The 20094-nt window shown below is 35.4% G+C and overlaps 1 protein-coding gene across 1 annotated transcript in view; it reads left to right on the top strand.

Moving 5' to 3' along the window:
• The first annotated feature begins 3072 nt into the window (after nt 1-3072).
• The window catches only part of LOC148955434 (uncharacterized), a 54053-nt gene continuing 37031 nt past the window's right edge, over nt 3073-20094 (top strand). The window contains exon 1 of the mRNA XM_089108200.1: nt 3073-3116. Within this exon, the coding sequence (XP_088964326.1) occupies nt 3090-3116 (27 nt within the window). The 5' untranslated portion in view covers nt 3073-3089. The remainder of the gene's footprint in view (nt 3117-20094) is intronic.

The raw sequence follows: 20094 nt of genomic DNA on the forward strand, positions 1-20094 counted from the left end.
CGGAATAATTTCTGTTCGTTTTAAGTTTTAATATCATACCTTACTTTCAGTTAAAAAAATTGTTTTTTTTAGTTAATTTCTGAACGTTTTTGAATCAATGCAGCTTTGATTTTGGCTCACCGTACATGAATAATTTAAACGAAATTCGTATATTAATTTGCCCTACCTCGCTCTTTACGCTAAAGTTCAAATTTTGTTCGAATCACACGCCTGAATCACAAAGGCCGGTTAATTAGAATAGATAGCTCTTTTGAAAGTAATGAAAAAAACTTTAGCGTAAAGAGCAAGGCATTTACGTCGAGGCAACCCCTCTCATATACGTATTAACTTCTGTTTATTTTAAGTTTTAATGTTGCTCATTACTTTCAATTGGAAATAAATTGTTTTTTTATTTAGTCTCTGAACGATTTTTAAATAATGCTAGAAAATCTGGTGCCCCCTTTATAGAACTGTCCCTTCACCCAAGGTAATATCCTTCATGGACAGATCCTCCCCCGGAACCCCACCTATGGAACCGACCCCCCCCTAGCAAAAAAATTCCACCTGAAAAAGCCATTATAATTCCCAAAAAATAAAACTATATGTAAACAAAGGGCAAAGTTTATAACTTGCAGCCCATACCCCGGGATCAGTGGGGGATTGAGTCATCCTCAAAGACATATTAATTGAATTTTCGACTATGCAGAGCAAAATGGCTATCTCAAAATTTTGATTGGGTAACTTCGAGGAAAAAAGAGCGCGGGAGGGGGCCAAGTTGCCCTCCAATTTTTTCGGTCACTTAAAAGGAGAAGAAGAACTTTTATTTTCCTTTCGAATGAACCTTTGCACGATATTCTAGGACTACTGGATCAATACGATCACCCCTGGGAAAAAAAAAAATAAATAAACCCGCATCCGTGTTCTTTCTTCTGGCAAAAAATACAAAATTCCACATTTTTGCAGTTAGGAGCTTGAAACCTCTATTGTAGGGTTCTCTGATACGCTGAAGCTGATGGCGTGATTTCCATTCAAGTTCTATGACTTTTAGGGGTTGTTTCCCCCTTTTTTCGGAAATAAGGCAAATTTTCTCAGGCGCGTAACTTTTGATGGGTAAGATTAAACTTAATGAAACTTATATATTTGAAATTCGCACAAAAATCTGATTCTTCTGATGTATCTATTGGTATTTCCGTTTATTAGTAATTCCATTTTTTAGAGTTTCGGTTACTATTGAGCCGGGTCGCTCCTTACTTACAGTTCGTTACCACGAACTGTTTAAAAACAACAAGGAAGTTCCTAACGTACTTATTACTCACTACTAAATTCAGACTAAAAGGAAAAATAAGACCTAGTTGAGATAAACACAAAGACAAAGACATTCTCGTGGTATATTATGAAGGACACTCAAATAAAAGACTGATACAATTTTCAGGAATTTGGCAACGATGCCACAAGCTAGAAGAAACTTTACCATTTCTATGCAGGAAACTATTAGACAACAATGGTCGGTAATAAACTGGGTCAACTGATATTTTTGCTCAAAAGAAGAAGTAGCTATTAAATCATCTGTACTCGAAAAGAAACGGCTTCGCCGATAGCTAATTGAAGTTTGAAAATCATTATACGACATTTCGTATAATTTAGGTTTTAGAAACTGACGGATTTTTATTATCAAAAATACTTTGTCAGAACAGTTCAGAAAAAACTTCATCCTTAAAAATACTATGAAAAAATGAGCTTTGAAGTAAAGGGAAAAAAGCTAGAATAAAAATCAGCCATTTTTGAGGGTGGTCTTGGCGAGTATATCTTAGTGAAGCCAGTTCAAACACTCTGATATGAATAGTGAACACACCTGAAAATGCTGTTATTACTTCTGACTATGCAGTTCAAATAGATTTGAATATGGCCAACGTCAAAATTATTTGACCTGATTTTAGTTTTCTCAGAATATGTATTTTATTGAGAGCAGCTATCCAAAACTAGAACAGCGTATAAAAGGGTGCTCTCCACAGCCGACCTGTACAGTTTCGTCAATGCAAAAGGTTTTAGTCCCCAGGTTGTTTTTGCTAACCATTGGAGTCAAGTTGAATGTTGTTCCTCTGAATTGAGTCTACTAACGGCATGGTCTGTTCACATTATTTTCGTAGCCAAAATAATGCCCAAATGTTTTAAATTTTATTTCACTTCAATAATATCACCACCAAATTTAGAAAGGGGGATAAATTCCACCCTGAGGACATGATTTTTCCAGAGCCCTTGAAACTTCATTTTGGTATATAACTACACGGTCTTAAAATAACTGAACTAATTTTATCAAGCTTCCCAGGCATTCTTTTTCTATCAATTTCTTAATTATTCCTGGATGCCAAGCATTATCCAAAGCCCCTTTTATATCAAAAAAATACATAAAGTAAATTTCTTTTTTTAATTTATTATTTTCAACAACATTAACAAAATTATCAACTGCATCAACTGTACTTTTCCCCTTACTAAATCCAAACTGCAAAGAAAAAACCCTAGTCAGTGTTGTCTAGCCAGTTTATTGTCAGCTTGTTTTATTACTTTGCCAAGTCAAAGCGGTAGCAGAACTTATTTAATTGTCGTGTTTGGCCATTGTGGGAGCAGAATTTTTGTACGAAAACATCCGCATGTTTAGGAATAGACCCAATGCCTCCCTTGCCCCCTGTCTCACTCTCTGTGGAGGATTTGCATAATCACGGAGATACTTGGAACTGCTAACATGTTCCAAAGATTCAACAGTTTCATGAACGGTTGGCCGATAGTTTGATTTTTAGAAGTAGAATAACCAAAATCATGAAAATGTTTTACTTAATGCAAAACTACAGGAAGTAACAGCATCCCGATAAAGGGTTAATGTTTGCAACAAAAATAATGATACATCTTAGAGACTTAAATGATCTCTCTTTTAAAAACTGACAAGTAATTGATCATTTCAAGTTCCCACAGAGAATATGATCTCTACCAGAGCATCACGACTATCCGAGTATGGGTTCACTGAGCTAGAACATAGCTGGATTTTTGACTTAAATTATAAACGCCGCTAACTATTGCTTTAGTCGATTTTTACCAAGAAAAGAGTGAGGAGGAAAATGCTTGTGTATAGTAAAAGTACTACTGTGAGTTTAATTTTGTAAAGATTATGCGAGTAATATAGTCAGGTTGACCAATTTGTTTTGTACAAAAAAAAAATGCACAACACATATTATTCGGCATAAAAACTGTACAAACTGAAGCCAAAAAGGACTATTATCATCATAGGCGTGCATCATGTACACCGTCAGGATTTTTTTTCTAGGGGAAAGTAGTACCGAAATGTTTGTTCAGGTTTTAACATAGTTTTACACTACAAAAATGGTCGAGTGTGCATAAAAAATCCAACCTTTACGCTATAAATACTAATACTTATACATGTTTTTGATAAGTATCATTTATAAAGTTAAGGCAAGAGCGTCAATTCACAAAAAAGTAGGAAGGGGGAGAGGGCAAATTTTTTTATCCCTTTGTGTGTGACAACACAAAAAAAATCTTAATAAAAAATACTAAAAAATGCATTTTTCGAAACCTAGAGAGGAATCTAGGGGGTAATTAAGTAGCCCTGTTTCATTTTTGACCATTGGCTCCTTTCCAGTTCAATCAGTACGGAGCATCACACATAGAGCAATGGCGCTGCTAAAGTGAAGAGCGAAGTGGGCACAATGTAATATTTTATTTTTTTATCTAGGCACTTTGTATGGAAGGATTTGTCATAGAACTTTGGAAGGATCCAATTCAATTTGAAATTGAAAGTTCTAGAGCCCTTTTTAAGAGTCAAAAGTGATTGGACGGGAACCAGTCCCCTCCCATGCATCTTTTTCCCCTTAAGACATCCGATTAAAATTTAGAGATAGCCATCTTGTTAAACATAATTGAAAGATCCAATTACTATGTCTCTGGGGATGACAGCCCCACCACACACACGCAGTCCTTGGAGTAAGGGCTGGAAGCTATACAAATTGCCTATTGTTTACATATAGTATTTGTTATCTGGAGAGGGAGCATGTTTGACCTTTTGTGCTCGAAAAGGCTAAGTACATTCAGGTGAAGCTTTCAGGGAATGTTGAGGGGAGTGTTGAACTAAACCAAAAAGCACATTGTACTTGCGGAAACACAAAAGGGTGTATCTTAGGAATGACTTGAAGTAAATTGTTGGAACTTTCATAGAGTGATGAGAGGATGGTTAATTGACCAAAAGGTCACATGCGTATGCTACTACTACTACTTCTACTGCTACAACTACTTCTACTCCTCAGGGCCGTCACGTATGGGGAAGAGGGAATTCTACCCCAATATTTTTGGTCACTCGGTAAAAAAAACAAGCCGGTAAAATCGTGGTGCTTCGCACCACGATTTTTGCGACGCCGCTAAAATTCTTTGTTCGGTTCAATAAAGACCACAAAAATACTGATATTTCATCTACAGATATTTCGAACTTGGTCGGTAAACGTAGCATTTCTACCGACTCCTGCCGTGATTACAGATGGTGCCACAATTTTCCATTTGGCTAAATAAACAGCATTAAAATAGTGATATGATATGTACCGAAATCTGAATCTCGGTTGGTAAATGCAGCGGTTTTAACGACTCGTGTTTTACGTATTTTACGTATTGTATTCAAAACGGGCATTATGGTAATTCTTGACAAAAACAGTCGGTGAAAATGACCAGCCAGTCGGTAAAATCTCTTGCTCCCCCCTCCCAAAACGTTTTGGCTAGTAACGACCTTGCTACTCCTACTACTGCTACTACAACAACTATTTATATTGCAAATACTACTAACGCTGAAGGATATTAATGTGAAAACCCCAGGAAATCTCAAGGGGAAGTAGAACTAAATCAAAATACACTCTGTGCATTCTGGCCGCTGTATATAGATATTATACAGTACGATCATTTCCTGTCTCAACCATTATACAAACCCGAAGCGAGATGGAAGTGCTCCGGAGAACATTTAAACAACCATAAACATAAGCGCATTCGATTTTTTCACGGGTAGACAAGTCAGATTTTTCTTGAACGCGAAACTTGGCTTTAACATCGTACACTGACCCGCTAATGACAGACTAAATAGGAGGAGCTGTTTGTACACGCCGAGGATGTAGTGCCAAAAATCACTGACCAGTGATCTTACTGTTATATTATTTATATACAGTGATTCTGGCTTTCTAAAGGCGTATCTCAGGGTTGGCTTAGGGTACTAAGTTGGAACTTTCAGGAATGATGAGAGGGGCGGTCAATTGACGAAAATGCACTATATGCACGCTAATACAGCTACTAAGTCAAAACACACTATGCATACCGGTTGTCAAAAATGTCCATCAGCAATATTTTAGGAACTGCTTAGCGTATTAAGATAAAACTTCAAGGGAATGATAAGGGGGGAGGGGGGGTGGCCAACCGACTAAAAGGCAATATGAGCATACTACTACTGCTGCTAATTCTATTGTCGCCACTGCTACTTATGCAACTACTACTACTCCTACTACAATTATTATGAATCCTACTTCTACTAACGCCAAGGGTACGAAGGTGAAAATTTCAGGGAATATTGAGTGGGAAGTTGAACTGAATGAAAACACACTCTCTGCACGTAGGCTGTGCTTGTAGGTTGGAAAAAAAGCACATCTTAAATGTTTTCTCTTTTTTTAACTTGAATAAATTTTAAATTATTCTTTTTCGATATTATGAGAAATAAAACCCATAGCTTGAAAAAGAATTGTTTTCAGTACACTGCATATTATGTTTAGGTCTTTAAAAAGCACGGGGTCAGTCCCACTCCTATTAGGTTTTGCTCGTTTTGAGTTTGACTCGGTTATTTACTGTAATTTTGTTCCTTTTGGATTTCATTTATTTATTGATGGTAATTTACGGTAATTTTACGCTTTAACAATTATTTGAATTCATTTCTGCTTATCTTTGGTTTAATGTAGCTCTTTACTTTTCTTTAAAAAACTCCTTTTGTGACAAAAATATTAAAATTATGTCACACACAGCATCACATATGCTAAGTATCATGTGTCACATATACAGCCAAGGTATTCCAATCGGTTCAACTCATTCTTACACCTGTCGACTCTGGCATTCCTTTTGGGTTAAAATCAGACAAAAAAAAGAGCAGAGAGTGCACAAAACGTAACTGACATTGTATATAATATTTTTATAATATACTGTTTGAAGCCGCGAATGAAACTTTAAAGCCAAAATTTTCATTTTAAAAAACAGTCACCCAGAAATACCAAAATGTTGCCAAGATCAAAAATCTTGTACCCTGGAGTGTAAAGATTGGAGCTAAGATTGTAAGAATTTTTATCGAGATTCGAGAATTCCAATAGTTTTCAACAAGAATACACAAAATGGAGCCAATATTGCAAGAATGAAAAATGGGAATATCTGGGGCCGAGTTTCCCAGCAAAAAAAGAAGAAGAAAGAAATCAGGCGTTAAAAACAATAAGGTGCTAAGAATTACGAAAATAGAACCGAAAATATTGAAATTATCATCAAAAATTTCAAACAATGTCATCAAGAATCCACTAAGTGGAATCAAAATTACAACATTTTTGTCCTAATCCCCATAAAATCTCAAAATTTTTATAAAATTTGACAAATTTTGAATTGCCCCTCCCCTAAAAATCTACTCTAGTATAGCCTATGTGATTAGTACTTAGAATTAGTGTAAATAAGCTATCATTTTATTTACCCCTTCCCCCTACACACAAACACTATAAAAAGGATATATAAGAAAAGATTGCCAAGCCCCTCAATTTGTTTTCTAGTTTGAACTAGTTAAGATAAGACTAGAGGTGATGCTGGCCAGCCAAATCTGGCCGTTTGCTTCTTTTTTTCAAGTGTATGGAGGAAGGTAATCCCCTCTACGCCATCACCTCTACCTGCCAGGATCCTATCATTTCTAGCAACAGAAGTTTGAGGAGGAAAGATCAGAGTACTTTCTCGGAGAGAGGTCTAGCCAAAAAGATAAAATTTTTACCCAAGCTTGATTTTGATTCTGTTCTCGCTTTTCGAACTTATTTTTGGTGAAATTTCTTGGTAAACCTGTGGTCAATGCTCCAGATCCCCCGCCATCCCAATTGATTAGGTATAAATAGGCCACCTATTTAAAAAAAGGGTTTCTAGCTTGAATCAGGGTTGCCACCCGGCGACGGAAAAAACCCACTAGATTTTAGTGATTTTTGGTCAATTTAGTAATTTCCCTCAATAATCTAGTTATTTATGCACTAATTTAGCGACTTTTTTTATTTAGGCAATATAGAACTCACTAGAAATAGTAATTAATCACTAGGGGTGGCAACCTTGCCTTGAATGCCTATTAAATTTTGAGAGGTTGCCCCTTTTCATGAAGGGTGTACACCCTATGGTAAGAAGTGTGCCGCGCGGGGAGTGAGGTGAATCATGCATCCTACGTAGATGTTTGGCGGGACAGAGATGTGTCACGGTGGTGGAGAAAGTGTTGCTCCAAGATTTACACTTGGCGACAGAGAGCGGGTGACCCCTTAATTTATTTTTAACTATCCAATAAATAATGCATGAAATAAAACCTGATAATAAACATCATAAGATGTTGGACTGAGATGGTTCATAAGACCATAAAAGTTAAATTCAGTCTAATTTATGATTTTTACCTTCAGGAATGCTGTTGTCTTAAGGAAAATTTCAAAGATACCCTCAAGGCTAAAGGGCTATGCATTATGGCTGCCATAAACTGCTTATACTATAATAATGAAGAAAATTTACCACTGAGATTTAGGAATGGCACATTTAATATAAGCGTTTTATGCATCATTTTCTTTTTCGTAAAATAACTTTCACCGCCGCATGATTGACGAGCCGTACTAAAGGTATTAAATGCAGAGATCTCAAGTAGTGATTTTAATGAGATTAGGATTTATTTATATTAAAGATTAGAAAATTGCTTTAATTTTTAGCTTTAAAGTCACGTCAATAGAAGAAATTAATCAAATTATTGGCCTGATTTCTTAGCTTTTATTTGAATTGGCCATTATGAAAAACAATTTCTAAAACTTCATTTGTCAGAAAAAAACTGTTTTACAGATAAAAAATAGTGAACTTGCTACAAATTAGTGTATTTGTTATGGCTATTTTCAAAAATTATGAAAAAATTGAAAAATCCTAGTTTTTTATACTGTTCATTTATATTCTTAACAAAATTAATTTTTAAAAAAACTAAGTTTTTCCGAGGGAAGTAAAGAGCGAAGTTGAAACTGAAAACGAACAAAAATTATTACTTCACAGCCTATCTAACACATATCAATAAAACTAATACAAATAAATCAACTGGTGATATTCCCTATGTTTGTAACATTAAAGAAAACTAGCGCTTTACTAAAAACACAAAAGCCAAGTATAAAAAACAATAATATTGATTTAGGAATCAAAAGTAAATACGTAGCCTCACAATAGCAAATTAATCTATAACGCTTTTCATAGTTCTACAGGAGCTGTGATATCAGTAACTTTCAGTATACAATTAAAATTATCTTAAAAACTTAGGCATAAAAATAATAAGTTTACAGTCATTAAACAGCATGTAAAATAATGGATTGACTTATCAGTTAACATCCTGGTCTCACCTAGTGTTACTCCAAATGATAAACATATCAACCGTAATAGGAACTCTGGAAATCCAGTTATTTCTCTCTATAAGACGGAGGATTTTAAGTTGTGATACAAATTCTAAAGCGAGTTTATAGTGACACTTCGAAATTGCCTCCAGCGTTGACCCCACCCCCACAGGATTTTGACAAAATTACGCCACTCATTGGGAATGGATTAATGACCTACTCAGAATGACGTTTCAAATCATGGACTGGATGACCTCTATTCCCTTTTGAAGCAAAATGCTTGACCAAATACCTTCCTGGGACATGCATTAAAAAATGAGTGCATCACATTTACAAAAACAGTGAAATTATCTAAAATTTATCGTATAGAAGGGACAAAACCATTTTTGAAAAAAAAAACAAGCAGGAGACGAACGCAAGCCACTAATTCAAAGTCGAACGCTTTACCAACAGAACCAAGCCTCTAATAATCTAATTCCATCTATTAGTGCTTGTAGCTTAATTGTTTAGTTTATTAAGGGGGCTTGGAGGAGGAAAATACGGGACGTGTTCTTGAAAACCTCCAGTTTTCTACTTAAGAAGTGACTTCAAAAGTGTTGTTTTAGTGCTATATCACACTTACGGATGGTAGAATTGATAAAAATCACGTAGATATGGAAAATAGCTTTCAAATACACCATTAAACGTCACTCTAAAAAGTTCTGGTAGCCCACTAGCCCCAGCTTTTCCACTTGAGACATGGGACCCAAAGTGCTGTTTTTAGTGCCATTTGGAGCTTGCTGATGGCAGAATTTATAGGAAGGACGTAAAAAGGGGCGTAATTTTTTATGGGGCGGGGGGAAGGGCTGGGCAACTACCTCCTCTAGACCCAAGTTTGCCCCCCCCCCCAACCTCATTTTGCCCCCAGCAGAAATTTAATTTCTGCAAAAAATCTTGTCAAAATTAAGATAAGCCTGCATAATTCAAGTATCCAGAGAAGCAGGTCAGTTTTCTTTAGTATATCTTTGCCTCTATGATAATATATGGCTCATTTTTCAGTTTTCACTATCATTTTCACTAGATTTGGAAAAAATTGGCTTCAACTTTGCCCCGCCCCCCCAGGATTTTGACAAAATTGCGCCTCTGGACGTAAATATAAGAAATATCTTTTATATGAGCTATTAAAAATCTGTCTAGATGCCTGCGATACCAATACGCCCAATATCAATACGCTAAAACAAAAAATCGCGAAGAAAGGAAGAAAACGAGGACAATTAACAGCCAGTGAAAAGATTGAAAAATTATGCAAATATTTCGGTCAAGACCTCCGCTTGACCGTCCTCAGTGCAGAATAAAACTGATAAAAATATAAAAACCAAACCTTAAAATGAAAACACCAAACTAAAATTGGACGACCCTTTCCTAGTAACGGTGAAAGGGTAACTGAATAAAAAACACAAGTCTAAATAGCATTTCAGAATTTCATTTTACGTAAAGCACTTTTAAAGGCTGATCGCTTTCCAGTTTGATTATTGTCGGAGACTATTCGATTGCACAATATAACTTTGTGGATGTGTGTAAAAACGATCAGAATTAATAATTTTGTCCTAAATAGGATTTAGATTTCTCTACCGTTCCTATTGAGAGCTACCTTTCGGTGAATGTGCTTTTTTATTTCAACTGCCTCCCTGAAAACTTGCGTAAGACCTTTATTGGGGACAACGATGAAGGCCTCATCTAGGAAAATGAAATGGTGTGGACTCTCGTACACATGTTGCGCCAAGGTTAAAGGTCTCACGCAAGTTTTCAGGGAGGCAGTTGAAATAAAAAAGCACATTCACCAAAAGGTAGCTCTCAATAGGGATACTGGAGAAATTTTTCTAAGTCCTATTTAGGACAAAATTATTAATTCTGATCGTTTTTACATGCATCCACAAAGTTATATTGTGCAATCGAATAGTCTCCGATAACAATCAAACTGGAAAGCGATCAGCCTTTAAAAGTGCTTTACGCAAAATGAAATTCTGAAATGCTATTTAGACTTGTGTTTTTTATTCAGTTACCCTTTCACCGTTACTAGGAAAGGGTCGTCCAATTTTAGTTTGGTGTTTTTATTTTAAGGTTTGGTTTTTATATTTTTATCAGTTTTATTCTGCACTGAGGACGGTCAAGCGGAGGTCTTGAACGAAATATTTGCATAATTTTTCAATTTTTTCACTGGCTGTTAATTGTCCTCGTTTTCTTCCTTTCTTCGCGATTTTTTGTTTTATCATGATTTATCAATGCGCTCATACCGATACGCGTAATATAAATACGTCCGATGCCGATACAGTGCACAGCCCTTTCCCCAGAGACTATACAGGGTCATATCATCACCAAAACTACAGATATTTGACCTTTGAATTATGTTGAACAAAGTGGATATCTGAAAATTATGATTGGATGACTTTGGGGGGAGGGAGCCTCTAGGGAGGGGCTAGTAGCACTCCAATCTTTCTGGTCACTTAATAACGGCGCTAGTGAATTTAATTTCCGTTCGAATGAGCTATTACACACCTCCCTATGATGTTCTGGTCACTTCCTACCCCTGGTGAAAAAAAAAAGAAAAAAAGGAGACACATCAGTGCTACCCATACAAAAAGTGATTTTCCTTGGTGTTCAAGGTGGGGGGCTGTAATTGTCCTAAAAAAGGCTTTGGACGATGCTTATTCCAATTGTACATTTTTTATTTCGATATGACCCCGTCTTCAAGGGGTTTCAGGCCTTTTTTTTGAAATCACTATAGATTTATTTTTGCAAAAAACTTTTACTTTTAAAATTTTCCGAAACAATAGCTACCATTCCTGACTCGGTGTTTTTTTTTCACAAGGCAGTTTTTTGAAAATGCGTTTTTAAACTTTTGATTAATATTGGCTGTGTTTCGCTCTTTACTAGGTTGCAGCTACCGCTGCAACCATGATCAGCTACTGCAATTTTTAAATTTTGAACTTTTTACAACTATAGGTAAATTTCTAAAAAAAAAACTTTCCGAGAAAAGTAAAGAGTCTTACTAAAACTTGTGACGAACAGAATTAAGGTAATATAATAAATCAAACTTAAATTGAGCAAAAATTAATATCAGTGAATGAGTGAAACCCAAACGAACAGAAGGTAAAATTTATAATACCGTAAAACTGAAGATAATGGATACCACTATAACTAAATAAATAATTCTTAAAGCAAACAGAAATTAAATGAATTTTCAAGTCAAACTTAAAATCAACAGAAATTGCCACAAACAGGAGTAGGGCTACCGCCCCCTAGGCCCTCTAAAAGCTAGAGGAGCTGTTTGCGCCTTACTGAAAATGGTTTTTAGTTCGGGTAGTGTGTTTTTTATTTGTCATAACATCAACCACAGCAACACAAAAAAATATTGCAAGACTAATTAAGGTCTACAAATAAGAGCGGTGACCCCTCCCCTAATCAAAACCCTCTAAACGACTGACTGCCATTTTTATTTTATTAAAACAGCATGTGAGTTGCATAGTGGGGTTTCTTTTTGTCAAAACATTGAAAAAAAAGAGGAAATCACCGTAATAATCCATATTACTGAAGGGGACTAATGAAAGTGGACTGGTTATTTAATATACAATGTTACTATATCCTGTTAGTTTCAGCCCTTTTTGATTCTTCAATGTTATAATCATAACAAAAGAAAGGTACTGGTGCATTATACGGACACTTCTATATACTGCTGAAGAAGTCAAGTTTGGTTAATGCTAATGAAATAAAATAAAATAGGATGAATATATAATAGTTTAAAAACAAATTTGGGCTATATATTTGCACACTGGGGGGTGGGGGTGGGGAGTAAAGCATACCATATATTAAATACTTAACCTAACCTAACCAGAGACAGATACCCCGTTATAATGGTTTATGAACAAAATTATAAGAATTGCATAAATGGCAAATCCCAAATTGTAATTTTAACATTCATATTAGATCACCCGTTTCACTGAATTCCACTCTAACAACTGTTTTAGTACCGGGTATCTGTCCGGGTATCTGTTGTATCTTCCGTTTGACATTCCATATGCAGTATATAAGGGTGTCCGTTTAATGGACTAGTACCGAAAGGAATTGTTTAAAATATATTCTGTCTACAATAAAGCACATATTACGCTCTGGCCTCTGAAAGTTTAGTGGACGATAGCCCCAATCCTATTTGAAGTAGTTTCTACTTTGTTTTAAGTTTGACCTTATTATTCATTTGAATTTCTGTTTGTCTTAGGATTCATTTATTCATCTATAACTGTAGACTACCTCCTATTTTTATGTTTGGTTATAATTACTCATTCTAATTTCTATCTGTCCTGTTTTACTCATTGATCGCGTATTCTTTTATCAAATTTTACTATCCTTGTTAGGTCACATCGGTACAAAATACTTATCCTGAAAACTTCACATCAATTGCAGAAACCGTTTGGAATTGACAGCTGGTTGGAGACATAACAAATCTGGGTCTATTTTAGGCGTCTCGAATCAACACAACAATTTTATAACCTTTTCTTCACTGGGGTCCTTTTGTGTCCGTCCATAAGCAATATGACCAGGGGCGTCAATTCTGAAAATTGTAGGGGGTCAAAATATACTTTTCAAAATCGCCGGGGCGGGGCATATTTTGGTACTTGTATGATATACCCCCCCGCAGCTCAAGAAGTGAAGTTATGTTAATCCTAATAAAATGTACGATGATAAAAATGTAATACTTTAGAAACAAATTTGGGCTATATATTTGCACATTAGGGGGTGGGGGTAAAGTACAGAGGGTCTGCACGCAAAATGTGTTAACTACAATTATTCCGATAGTATGAAGTTAGAATTGTTTTCTGACTTCACACTGTCCAAATACTTTACCCCACCCCCAATGTGCAAATATATAGCCCAAATTATATATTTTCCATCTATTCTGTCAATTCTCTTTGTCCTTTCTCACGCTAAGTTGAAAGAAACTAGCGAAAGAAACCGTTTACAGTGCGTTAATGCATGCACAACTTGAGCTGCAGGGGTTGTATCATATGAGTATCCATATTTTTTTTTAGTTTTTTCAATGAAAATACCCAAAAAAGCTTTTTAATAAAAGACTAAAACAAAGGTTTATCCAAAATTTACGATAGGAAGGGGGCAAATGACCCCTTCTCCCCCTCCCAATTTGGTGTCGAGCAATGAAAAATATGCAAAGTCAATAAATTAGATTTTTAAAAATGCATTACGAGTCCTAGTTGATCGTAAAAAACAAAATTTAGCCCATTTTCGCTTCATACAACTTTTCCAAGATTTGTTGGTGTATTAGGTTTGCCCTGACTGAAGAACTTACGTATTTAAGCTCCAAATTCTTAAGAAAAATATGTCGTTCCTTGGGAGACTTGATACTTCAAGATGTTTCCGAGACATGGCAAACACGCCAGTTTGCTAACGTACAACATATAGTTATGAATTAATTTATTCAACAAGAAATTTGAGCAAAAAAGTAAACATAGATAATTTCGGAGAGATATTACAGATACGCTAATTTGATAGCCAGGGTGATGTACTGTCTTTCTATTTACCTTACGACTTTACTGTGAAACAGGTTCAAAGTTCGACTGGGACTTATAATGCCAAAACGTTTAGGCAGACGGTAGAATCATACTTGCCCCCCCATATATCCCCTCCCTTTGTCCCCTTATCTCTTCCCTCCTCATACCTCATACCCCTTAGCCCTCCAAAAGCGTCAGAGAATGTAGCAGACAAATTAGGGATAAAAATGATTTTACCAAAATCTTATGGCCCCTGCCCTCTTCCCCCTCCTCTGGTTTAAGACTTGAGGTCCATTTATCCTAGTAGGGTAAGAGGTTCCATTTCTACCACTTTATGTTCCATCCTGTGTTATTTGCCCACTTTACGTTCCCTGGCACCTTTCCATGGCAGATTACCAGACTGAATATTGCTACTGTTGTCAATTGAATATGGAATTATACAAAACCTACCAGACAAGTTTCCGGGCCAAGCAGACATGTTTCTGGGCCAAGCAGACAAGTTTCTGGGTCAACTATAAGTTTCTGGGCCTTTACGTTCCATGGCACCTATCCAGAGCATGTACCTATGGATTTGGGGCCTTTACGTTCCTTCCTGTGCTATTTGGGGCCTTTTATGTTCCTTCCGGTGTTATTTGCTTGAAGCTATAGCAATTTCAACGTTATTCTATAGAAGTTCTACACCTTTTAAAAGAGATTCAGAGCTCCCTCACATGGCATATGGAATTCTATGGAAGCTATAGCAAGGACTGGTTTGGTGGGTATAGTCTGGTTTGGTGGATATAGTCTGGTTTAGTTTTTCAAAGAGAGTGAGTATTTGACATTTTTGCAAAAGGGATTCGCAAATTGGACACTATGAACGATATTAATTTATGTTTTGAATAAAAGAAGCTTGAAACATTCCACTTAGTTACGGGATAGCATGAAGGGGGAGAAAAAAAAGGATCAAACTGAGTAGCGTTTACGGTAACCCCGAAGGAATTGTTAACTCAGGTAATTTTTTATAGATTTGAAGCATAAACATTTTATGAAAATAGCTAACGACGATGGAATGACATTGTGACTTGACCTAGCTTTACCTTTCCGATGTGGTCTGTATAATACACAAGTGATGCTTGATAAGTATTGTCAATTTAAAATAGGATCTAACGTTCCCTTGGTTCCCCATTTTCTTATGGCAGGGGAGGGGTGGGGTCAATTTTGGAGGAAAAATCAAAAATACTCAGAATCGAAAATAAACGGAATCTGCCTCAAGGGAAAGGCTCAAAGACCCTTCGTTCCCACATTTCTGAGGCCAGGGGAGGGAGAGGGGGAGTCAATTTCAGAGGGAAAACCAAAAATACTCAGAATCAAAAATAAACGGGATCTGCCTCAAGGGGAAGGCTCAAAGACCCTTCGTTCCCACATTTCTGAGGGCCGGGGGGGGCGAGGGGGAGTCAATTTCAGAGGGAAAACCAAAAATACTCAGAATCGAAAATAAACGGAATCTGCCTCAAGGGGAAGGCTCAGAGGCCCTTCGTTCCCACATTCTATTAAGAGCTATTGCTATGGAAATTGTTAATTTTTGAATCGAAACTACGCTTTTCTGACTGAAGACACACATTTGAATCAGAAAAAGTGAAAATGTACACAATTGAAACAGAGAAGTGTGTTTTGACTGTATTTTCTATAATTTCGTCTGAAAAATAGGAGTTCACACTTAAAAAGTTCTATTAAGAGCTATTTTTTACGGAAATGGTTCATTTTTGAACAAAAACTACGCTTTTCTGACTTAAGATATACATTATAATCAGAGAAATGTGTTTTGATAGTATTTTCTATAGTCTCATTGGAAAAATTGGAGTTCATACTTAAACAGTTCTATTGAGAGCTATTGCTACGGAAATGATTCATTTTTTGAAGCAAAACTACGCTTTTCTGACTGAAGATATACATTATAATCAGAGAAATGTGTGGGACCATCAAGCACAGTGCTATGAGCTAGACTCCTATTGCGCATTTTCATTTTAAATGTTATTACAGATCCGAGTAAAACCATTATCAGTATACCTCATTATTTCATTCTAACTTAACTTGTAGGAATATGACTTCATTCTAACAAGTAAATCAGTTTTATTCAATGTATAATAGTGTACAAAAATAATATTTTATTTCCTCATTCTCCCCCCCCCCCCATGACCAGGTGCTAATGTCTCCAACTCGCTCGCGCGCAGTGTTCTTTTTAATATACGGTAGAAATTAAGGCTACGCGATCTCCATATTTCGTAATAACCATAATGTGTAATGTAGTGATAATCGTCCAATCTAGGTTTCCTATCTAAAAAAAAAGTGAAAATTAAAAAGCTTAAAATATATAGAATTTGTATATGATGTAATGAACAAAAATTATTACTGGCAAAACCCCTATAATCGAGTCAAACTCAAAACGAGCAGAAATTAACATAAGTTGGGGGCAAAACCCCTATGCCTTCCCAAGACCAGTGTGGGGGGTTGGGGGTTAGGTGGGAGGATCTTTCCATGGAGGGGGCTATGGATTTCTCAGCATTATTTAAAAAGCTTCCTATGCTAATTAAACAAAAGTTTTGGATATTTTTGTCAGTTTTTAGTTTGCACACTAATATCAATATTTGTAACGATTCTATTTGAACTTTCTCCAAGTTGATCAAATTGATCTCAAAAGGGTTCATGATAAAAAAAATACTAATCAGCATCTATAAATAAATGAAACCCAAACCGAAAAGAAATTAGAATAAATAATCGAGTCAAACTCAAAACGAGCAGAAATTAACATAAGTTGGGTGCAAAACCCCTATGCATTCCCAAGGCCAGTTTGGGGGCTTGGGGGTTAGATGGGAGGATCTTTCCATGGAGGAGGCTCTGGATTTCCCAGCATTATTTAAAAAGCTTCCTATGCTAATTAAACAAAAGTTTTGGATATTTTTGTCAGTTTGTAGTTGAGTTTACTTAAAAAAAAACTACCACTAATCAGCATCTAATGCTAATTAAACAAAAGTTTTGGATATTTTTGTCAGTTTGTAGTTTACACACTAATATCAATATTTGTAACGATTCTATTTGAACTTTCTCCAAGTAAGTGTGGGGGGTGGGGGGTTAGGTGGGAGGATCTTTCCATGGAGGGGCTATGGATTTTCTATCATTATTTAAAAAGCTTCCTATGCTAATTAAACAAAAGTTTTGGATATTTTTGTCAGTTTGTAGTTTACACACTAATATCAATATTTGTAACGATTCTATTTGAACTTTCTCCAAGTTGATCAAATTGATCTCAAAAGGGTTCATGATAAAAAATACTACTCAGCATCTATAAATAAATGAAACCAAAACCGAAAAGAAATTACAATAAATAATCGAGTCAAACTCAAAACGAGCAGAAATTAACATAAGTTGGGGGCGAAACCCCTATACCGTCCCAAGACCAGTGTGGGGGGTTGGGGGGTTAGGTGGGAGGATCTTTCGATGGAGGGGGCTATGGATTTCCCAGCATTATTTAAAAAGCTTCCTATGCTAATTAAACAAAAGTTTTGGATATTTTTGTCAGTTTGTAGTTTACACACTAATATCACTATTTGTAACGATTCTATTTGAACTTTCTCGAAGTTGATCAAATTGATCTCAAACGGGTTCATGATAAAAAATACTAATCAGCATCTATAAATAAATGAAACCCAAACCGAAAAGAAATTAGAATAAATAATCGAGTCAAACTCAAAACGAGCAGAAATTAACATAAGTTGGATGCAAAACCCTATGCCTCCCCAAGGCCAGTGTGGGGGGTTGGGGGTTAGGTGGGAGGATCTTTCCATGGAGAGGGCTCTGGATTTCCCAGCATTATTTAAAAACCTGCTCACCAAGTTTAGCGAAATAAAATCGTCTATTTGCGTTCCACTTCATGTTCCAAATTGTAAGAAGGAACTGAACATACATCATCCCTTTTTTAAGGCATTTTATACATTATATCTTTGAAATTAAGTCTCTTCTTATCAGTATACATTATACCTTGGAAATTAAGCCTCTTCTTATTATTATTCTGCAATTCAAACGCTTAATACCCCAAGCATATGCGAGTCAAATTTCACTTTAAAGTGCTGGTATATCTGATGAAATAATTTAAGTCGTATGATCAATTTAGTAAGGACACTCGATATCCTTAAAATGTCTGATTCAAGCTATTATACCTTAGGAAATTCATATATTTGGAATCAGTATACAAAGCCAAGGTATTTTTTTGGGGGGAGTGGGGGCAATGATAGAGTGGATGTCTTAGACTAGTCATAGTGCTGTACTCTGGCATGAATTGCTTTCGAAAACCCGGATGAATTAGTTGAAAATAAAGTTTTAAAAAGAAATGCTAGCGTATCTGATGAAATAATTTAGGTCGTATGATAAATTTAATTTTTTTTTTTAATACAGTAGTTTTTCAGTAAGGACACTCGATATCCTAAAAGTGATTGATTCAAACTTTTACCTTGAGCATCGATATTGTTAGCAGAATTTCAAAAGGATCGTTTATGAAAGCTGGCGTATCTGATGAAATAATTTAGGTCGTATTATCAATTTTTTTTTTAATGCAGTAGTTTTTTAGTAAGGACACTCGATAATCTAAAAGTGTTTGATTCAAACTTTTAACTTGAGCATCGATATTGTTAGCAGAATTTCAAAAGGATCGTTTATGAGTGCTGGCGTATCTGATGAAATAATTTAGGTAGTATGATATTAGTGGTAGTTTTTTTTAAGTAAACTCAATGTTTCTCTATGATTCAATCCCAACGTCGCCCTGCTCTGAGTGTTGAAAATGATTTCACGACATTATTTTATTTTTTTTTTCTTGCCCCAAACTATTTTTTTTTATCATTAACCCTTTTGAAATCAATTTGATCAACTACTTGGTGCACATTAAAAACGAAATTTTTGAGTTAAATAAGTAGTTTTTGTATCTTTTAAAAGAGCTTTAAGGGGTTTTGAGAGATTTTTTTGTTTGGCATAGATGAAAGGTCCAATACCTCACTTAAACTAAGAGGTTAAATTTTGATATTGTTTTACAATTTACTAAATTTTAAGGTTTTATTTAGTTTCAAAATGTTTTTTTCAGTCACCATCTTTGTCAGTCACCATCTCTCAAAACATTTTGAAACTAAAGAAAACCTTAAAATTTAGTAAATAGTCGAAAAATATCAAAATGTAACCTCTTAGTTTAACTGCGGTATTGGACCTTTCATCTATGCCGAACAAAAAAAAATAACTAGTTGAAGTTGTATCTAAATTCTTCATCAATATAAAATCAAAAACATGAAAATTAAAAATGAAATAATAGACTTCTTAATAATTTAATGTCTATAAACAGTGGAAATTGGTTTTCTTCAGTATTGTTTGTGAATGATTAAAGATGGTGACTGACAAGAACATTTTGAAACTAGAGAAAACCTTAAAATTTAGTAAATTGTCAAACAATATCAAAATGTATTCTCTTAGTTTAAGTGAGGAATTGGACCTTTCATCTATGCCGAACAGAAAAAAATCTCTCAAACCCCTTAAAGCTCTTTTAAAAGATACAAAAACTACTTATTTAACTCAAAATTTCGTTTTTAATGGGCACGAAGTAGTTGATCAAATTGATCTCAAAAGGGTTCATGATAAAAAAAAATTGTTTGGGGCAAGAAAAAAAACTAAAATAATGTCGTGAAATCATTTTCAACACTCAGAGCAGGGGGACGTTGGGAATGAATCATATAGAAACATCGAGTTTATTTAAAAAAAGAAACTACCACTAATATCATACGACCTAAATTATTTCATCAGATACGCCAGCACTAATCAACTGTCCTTCATAAATTATTCTAAAAAAATCGTTGGTCAATTTAAAAGTTTGAATCATACAATTTTAGGATAGTGAGTGTCCTTAATGA

Source organism: Artemia sp. Qi Xiang Cuo, chromosome 2 (genome assembly GCF_049724085.1).
Source record: "Artemia sp. Qi Xiang Cuo chromosome 2, ASM4972408v1, whole genome shotgun sequence".
NCBI lineage: Eukaryota > Metazoa > Arthropoda > Branchiopoda > Anostraca > Artemiidae > Artemia > Artemia sp. Qi Xiang Cuo.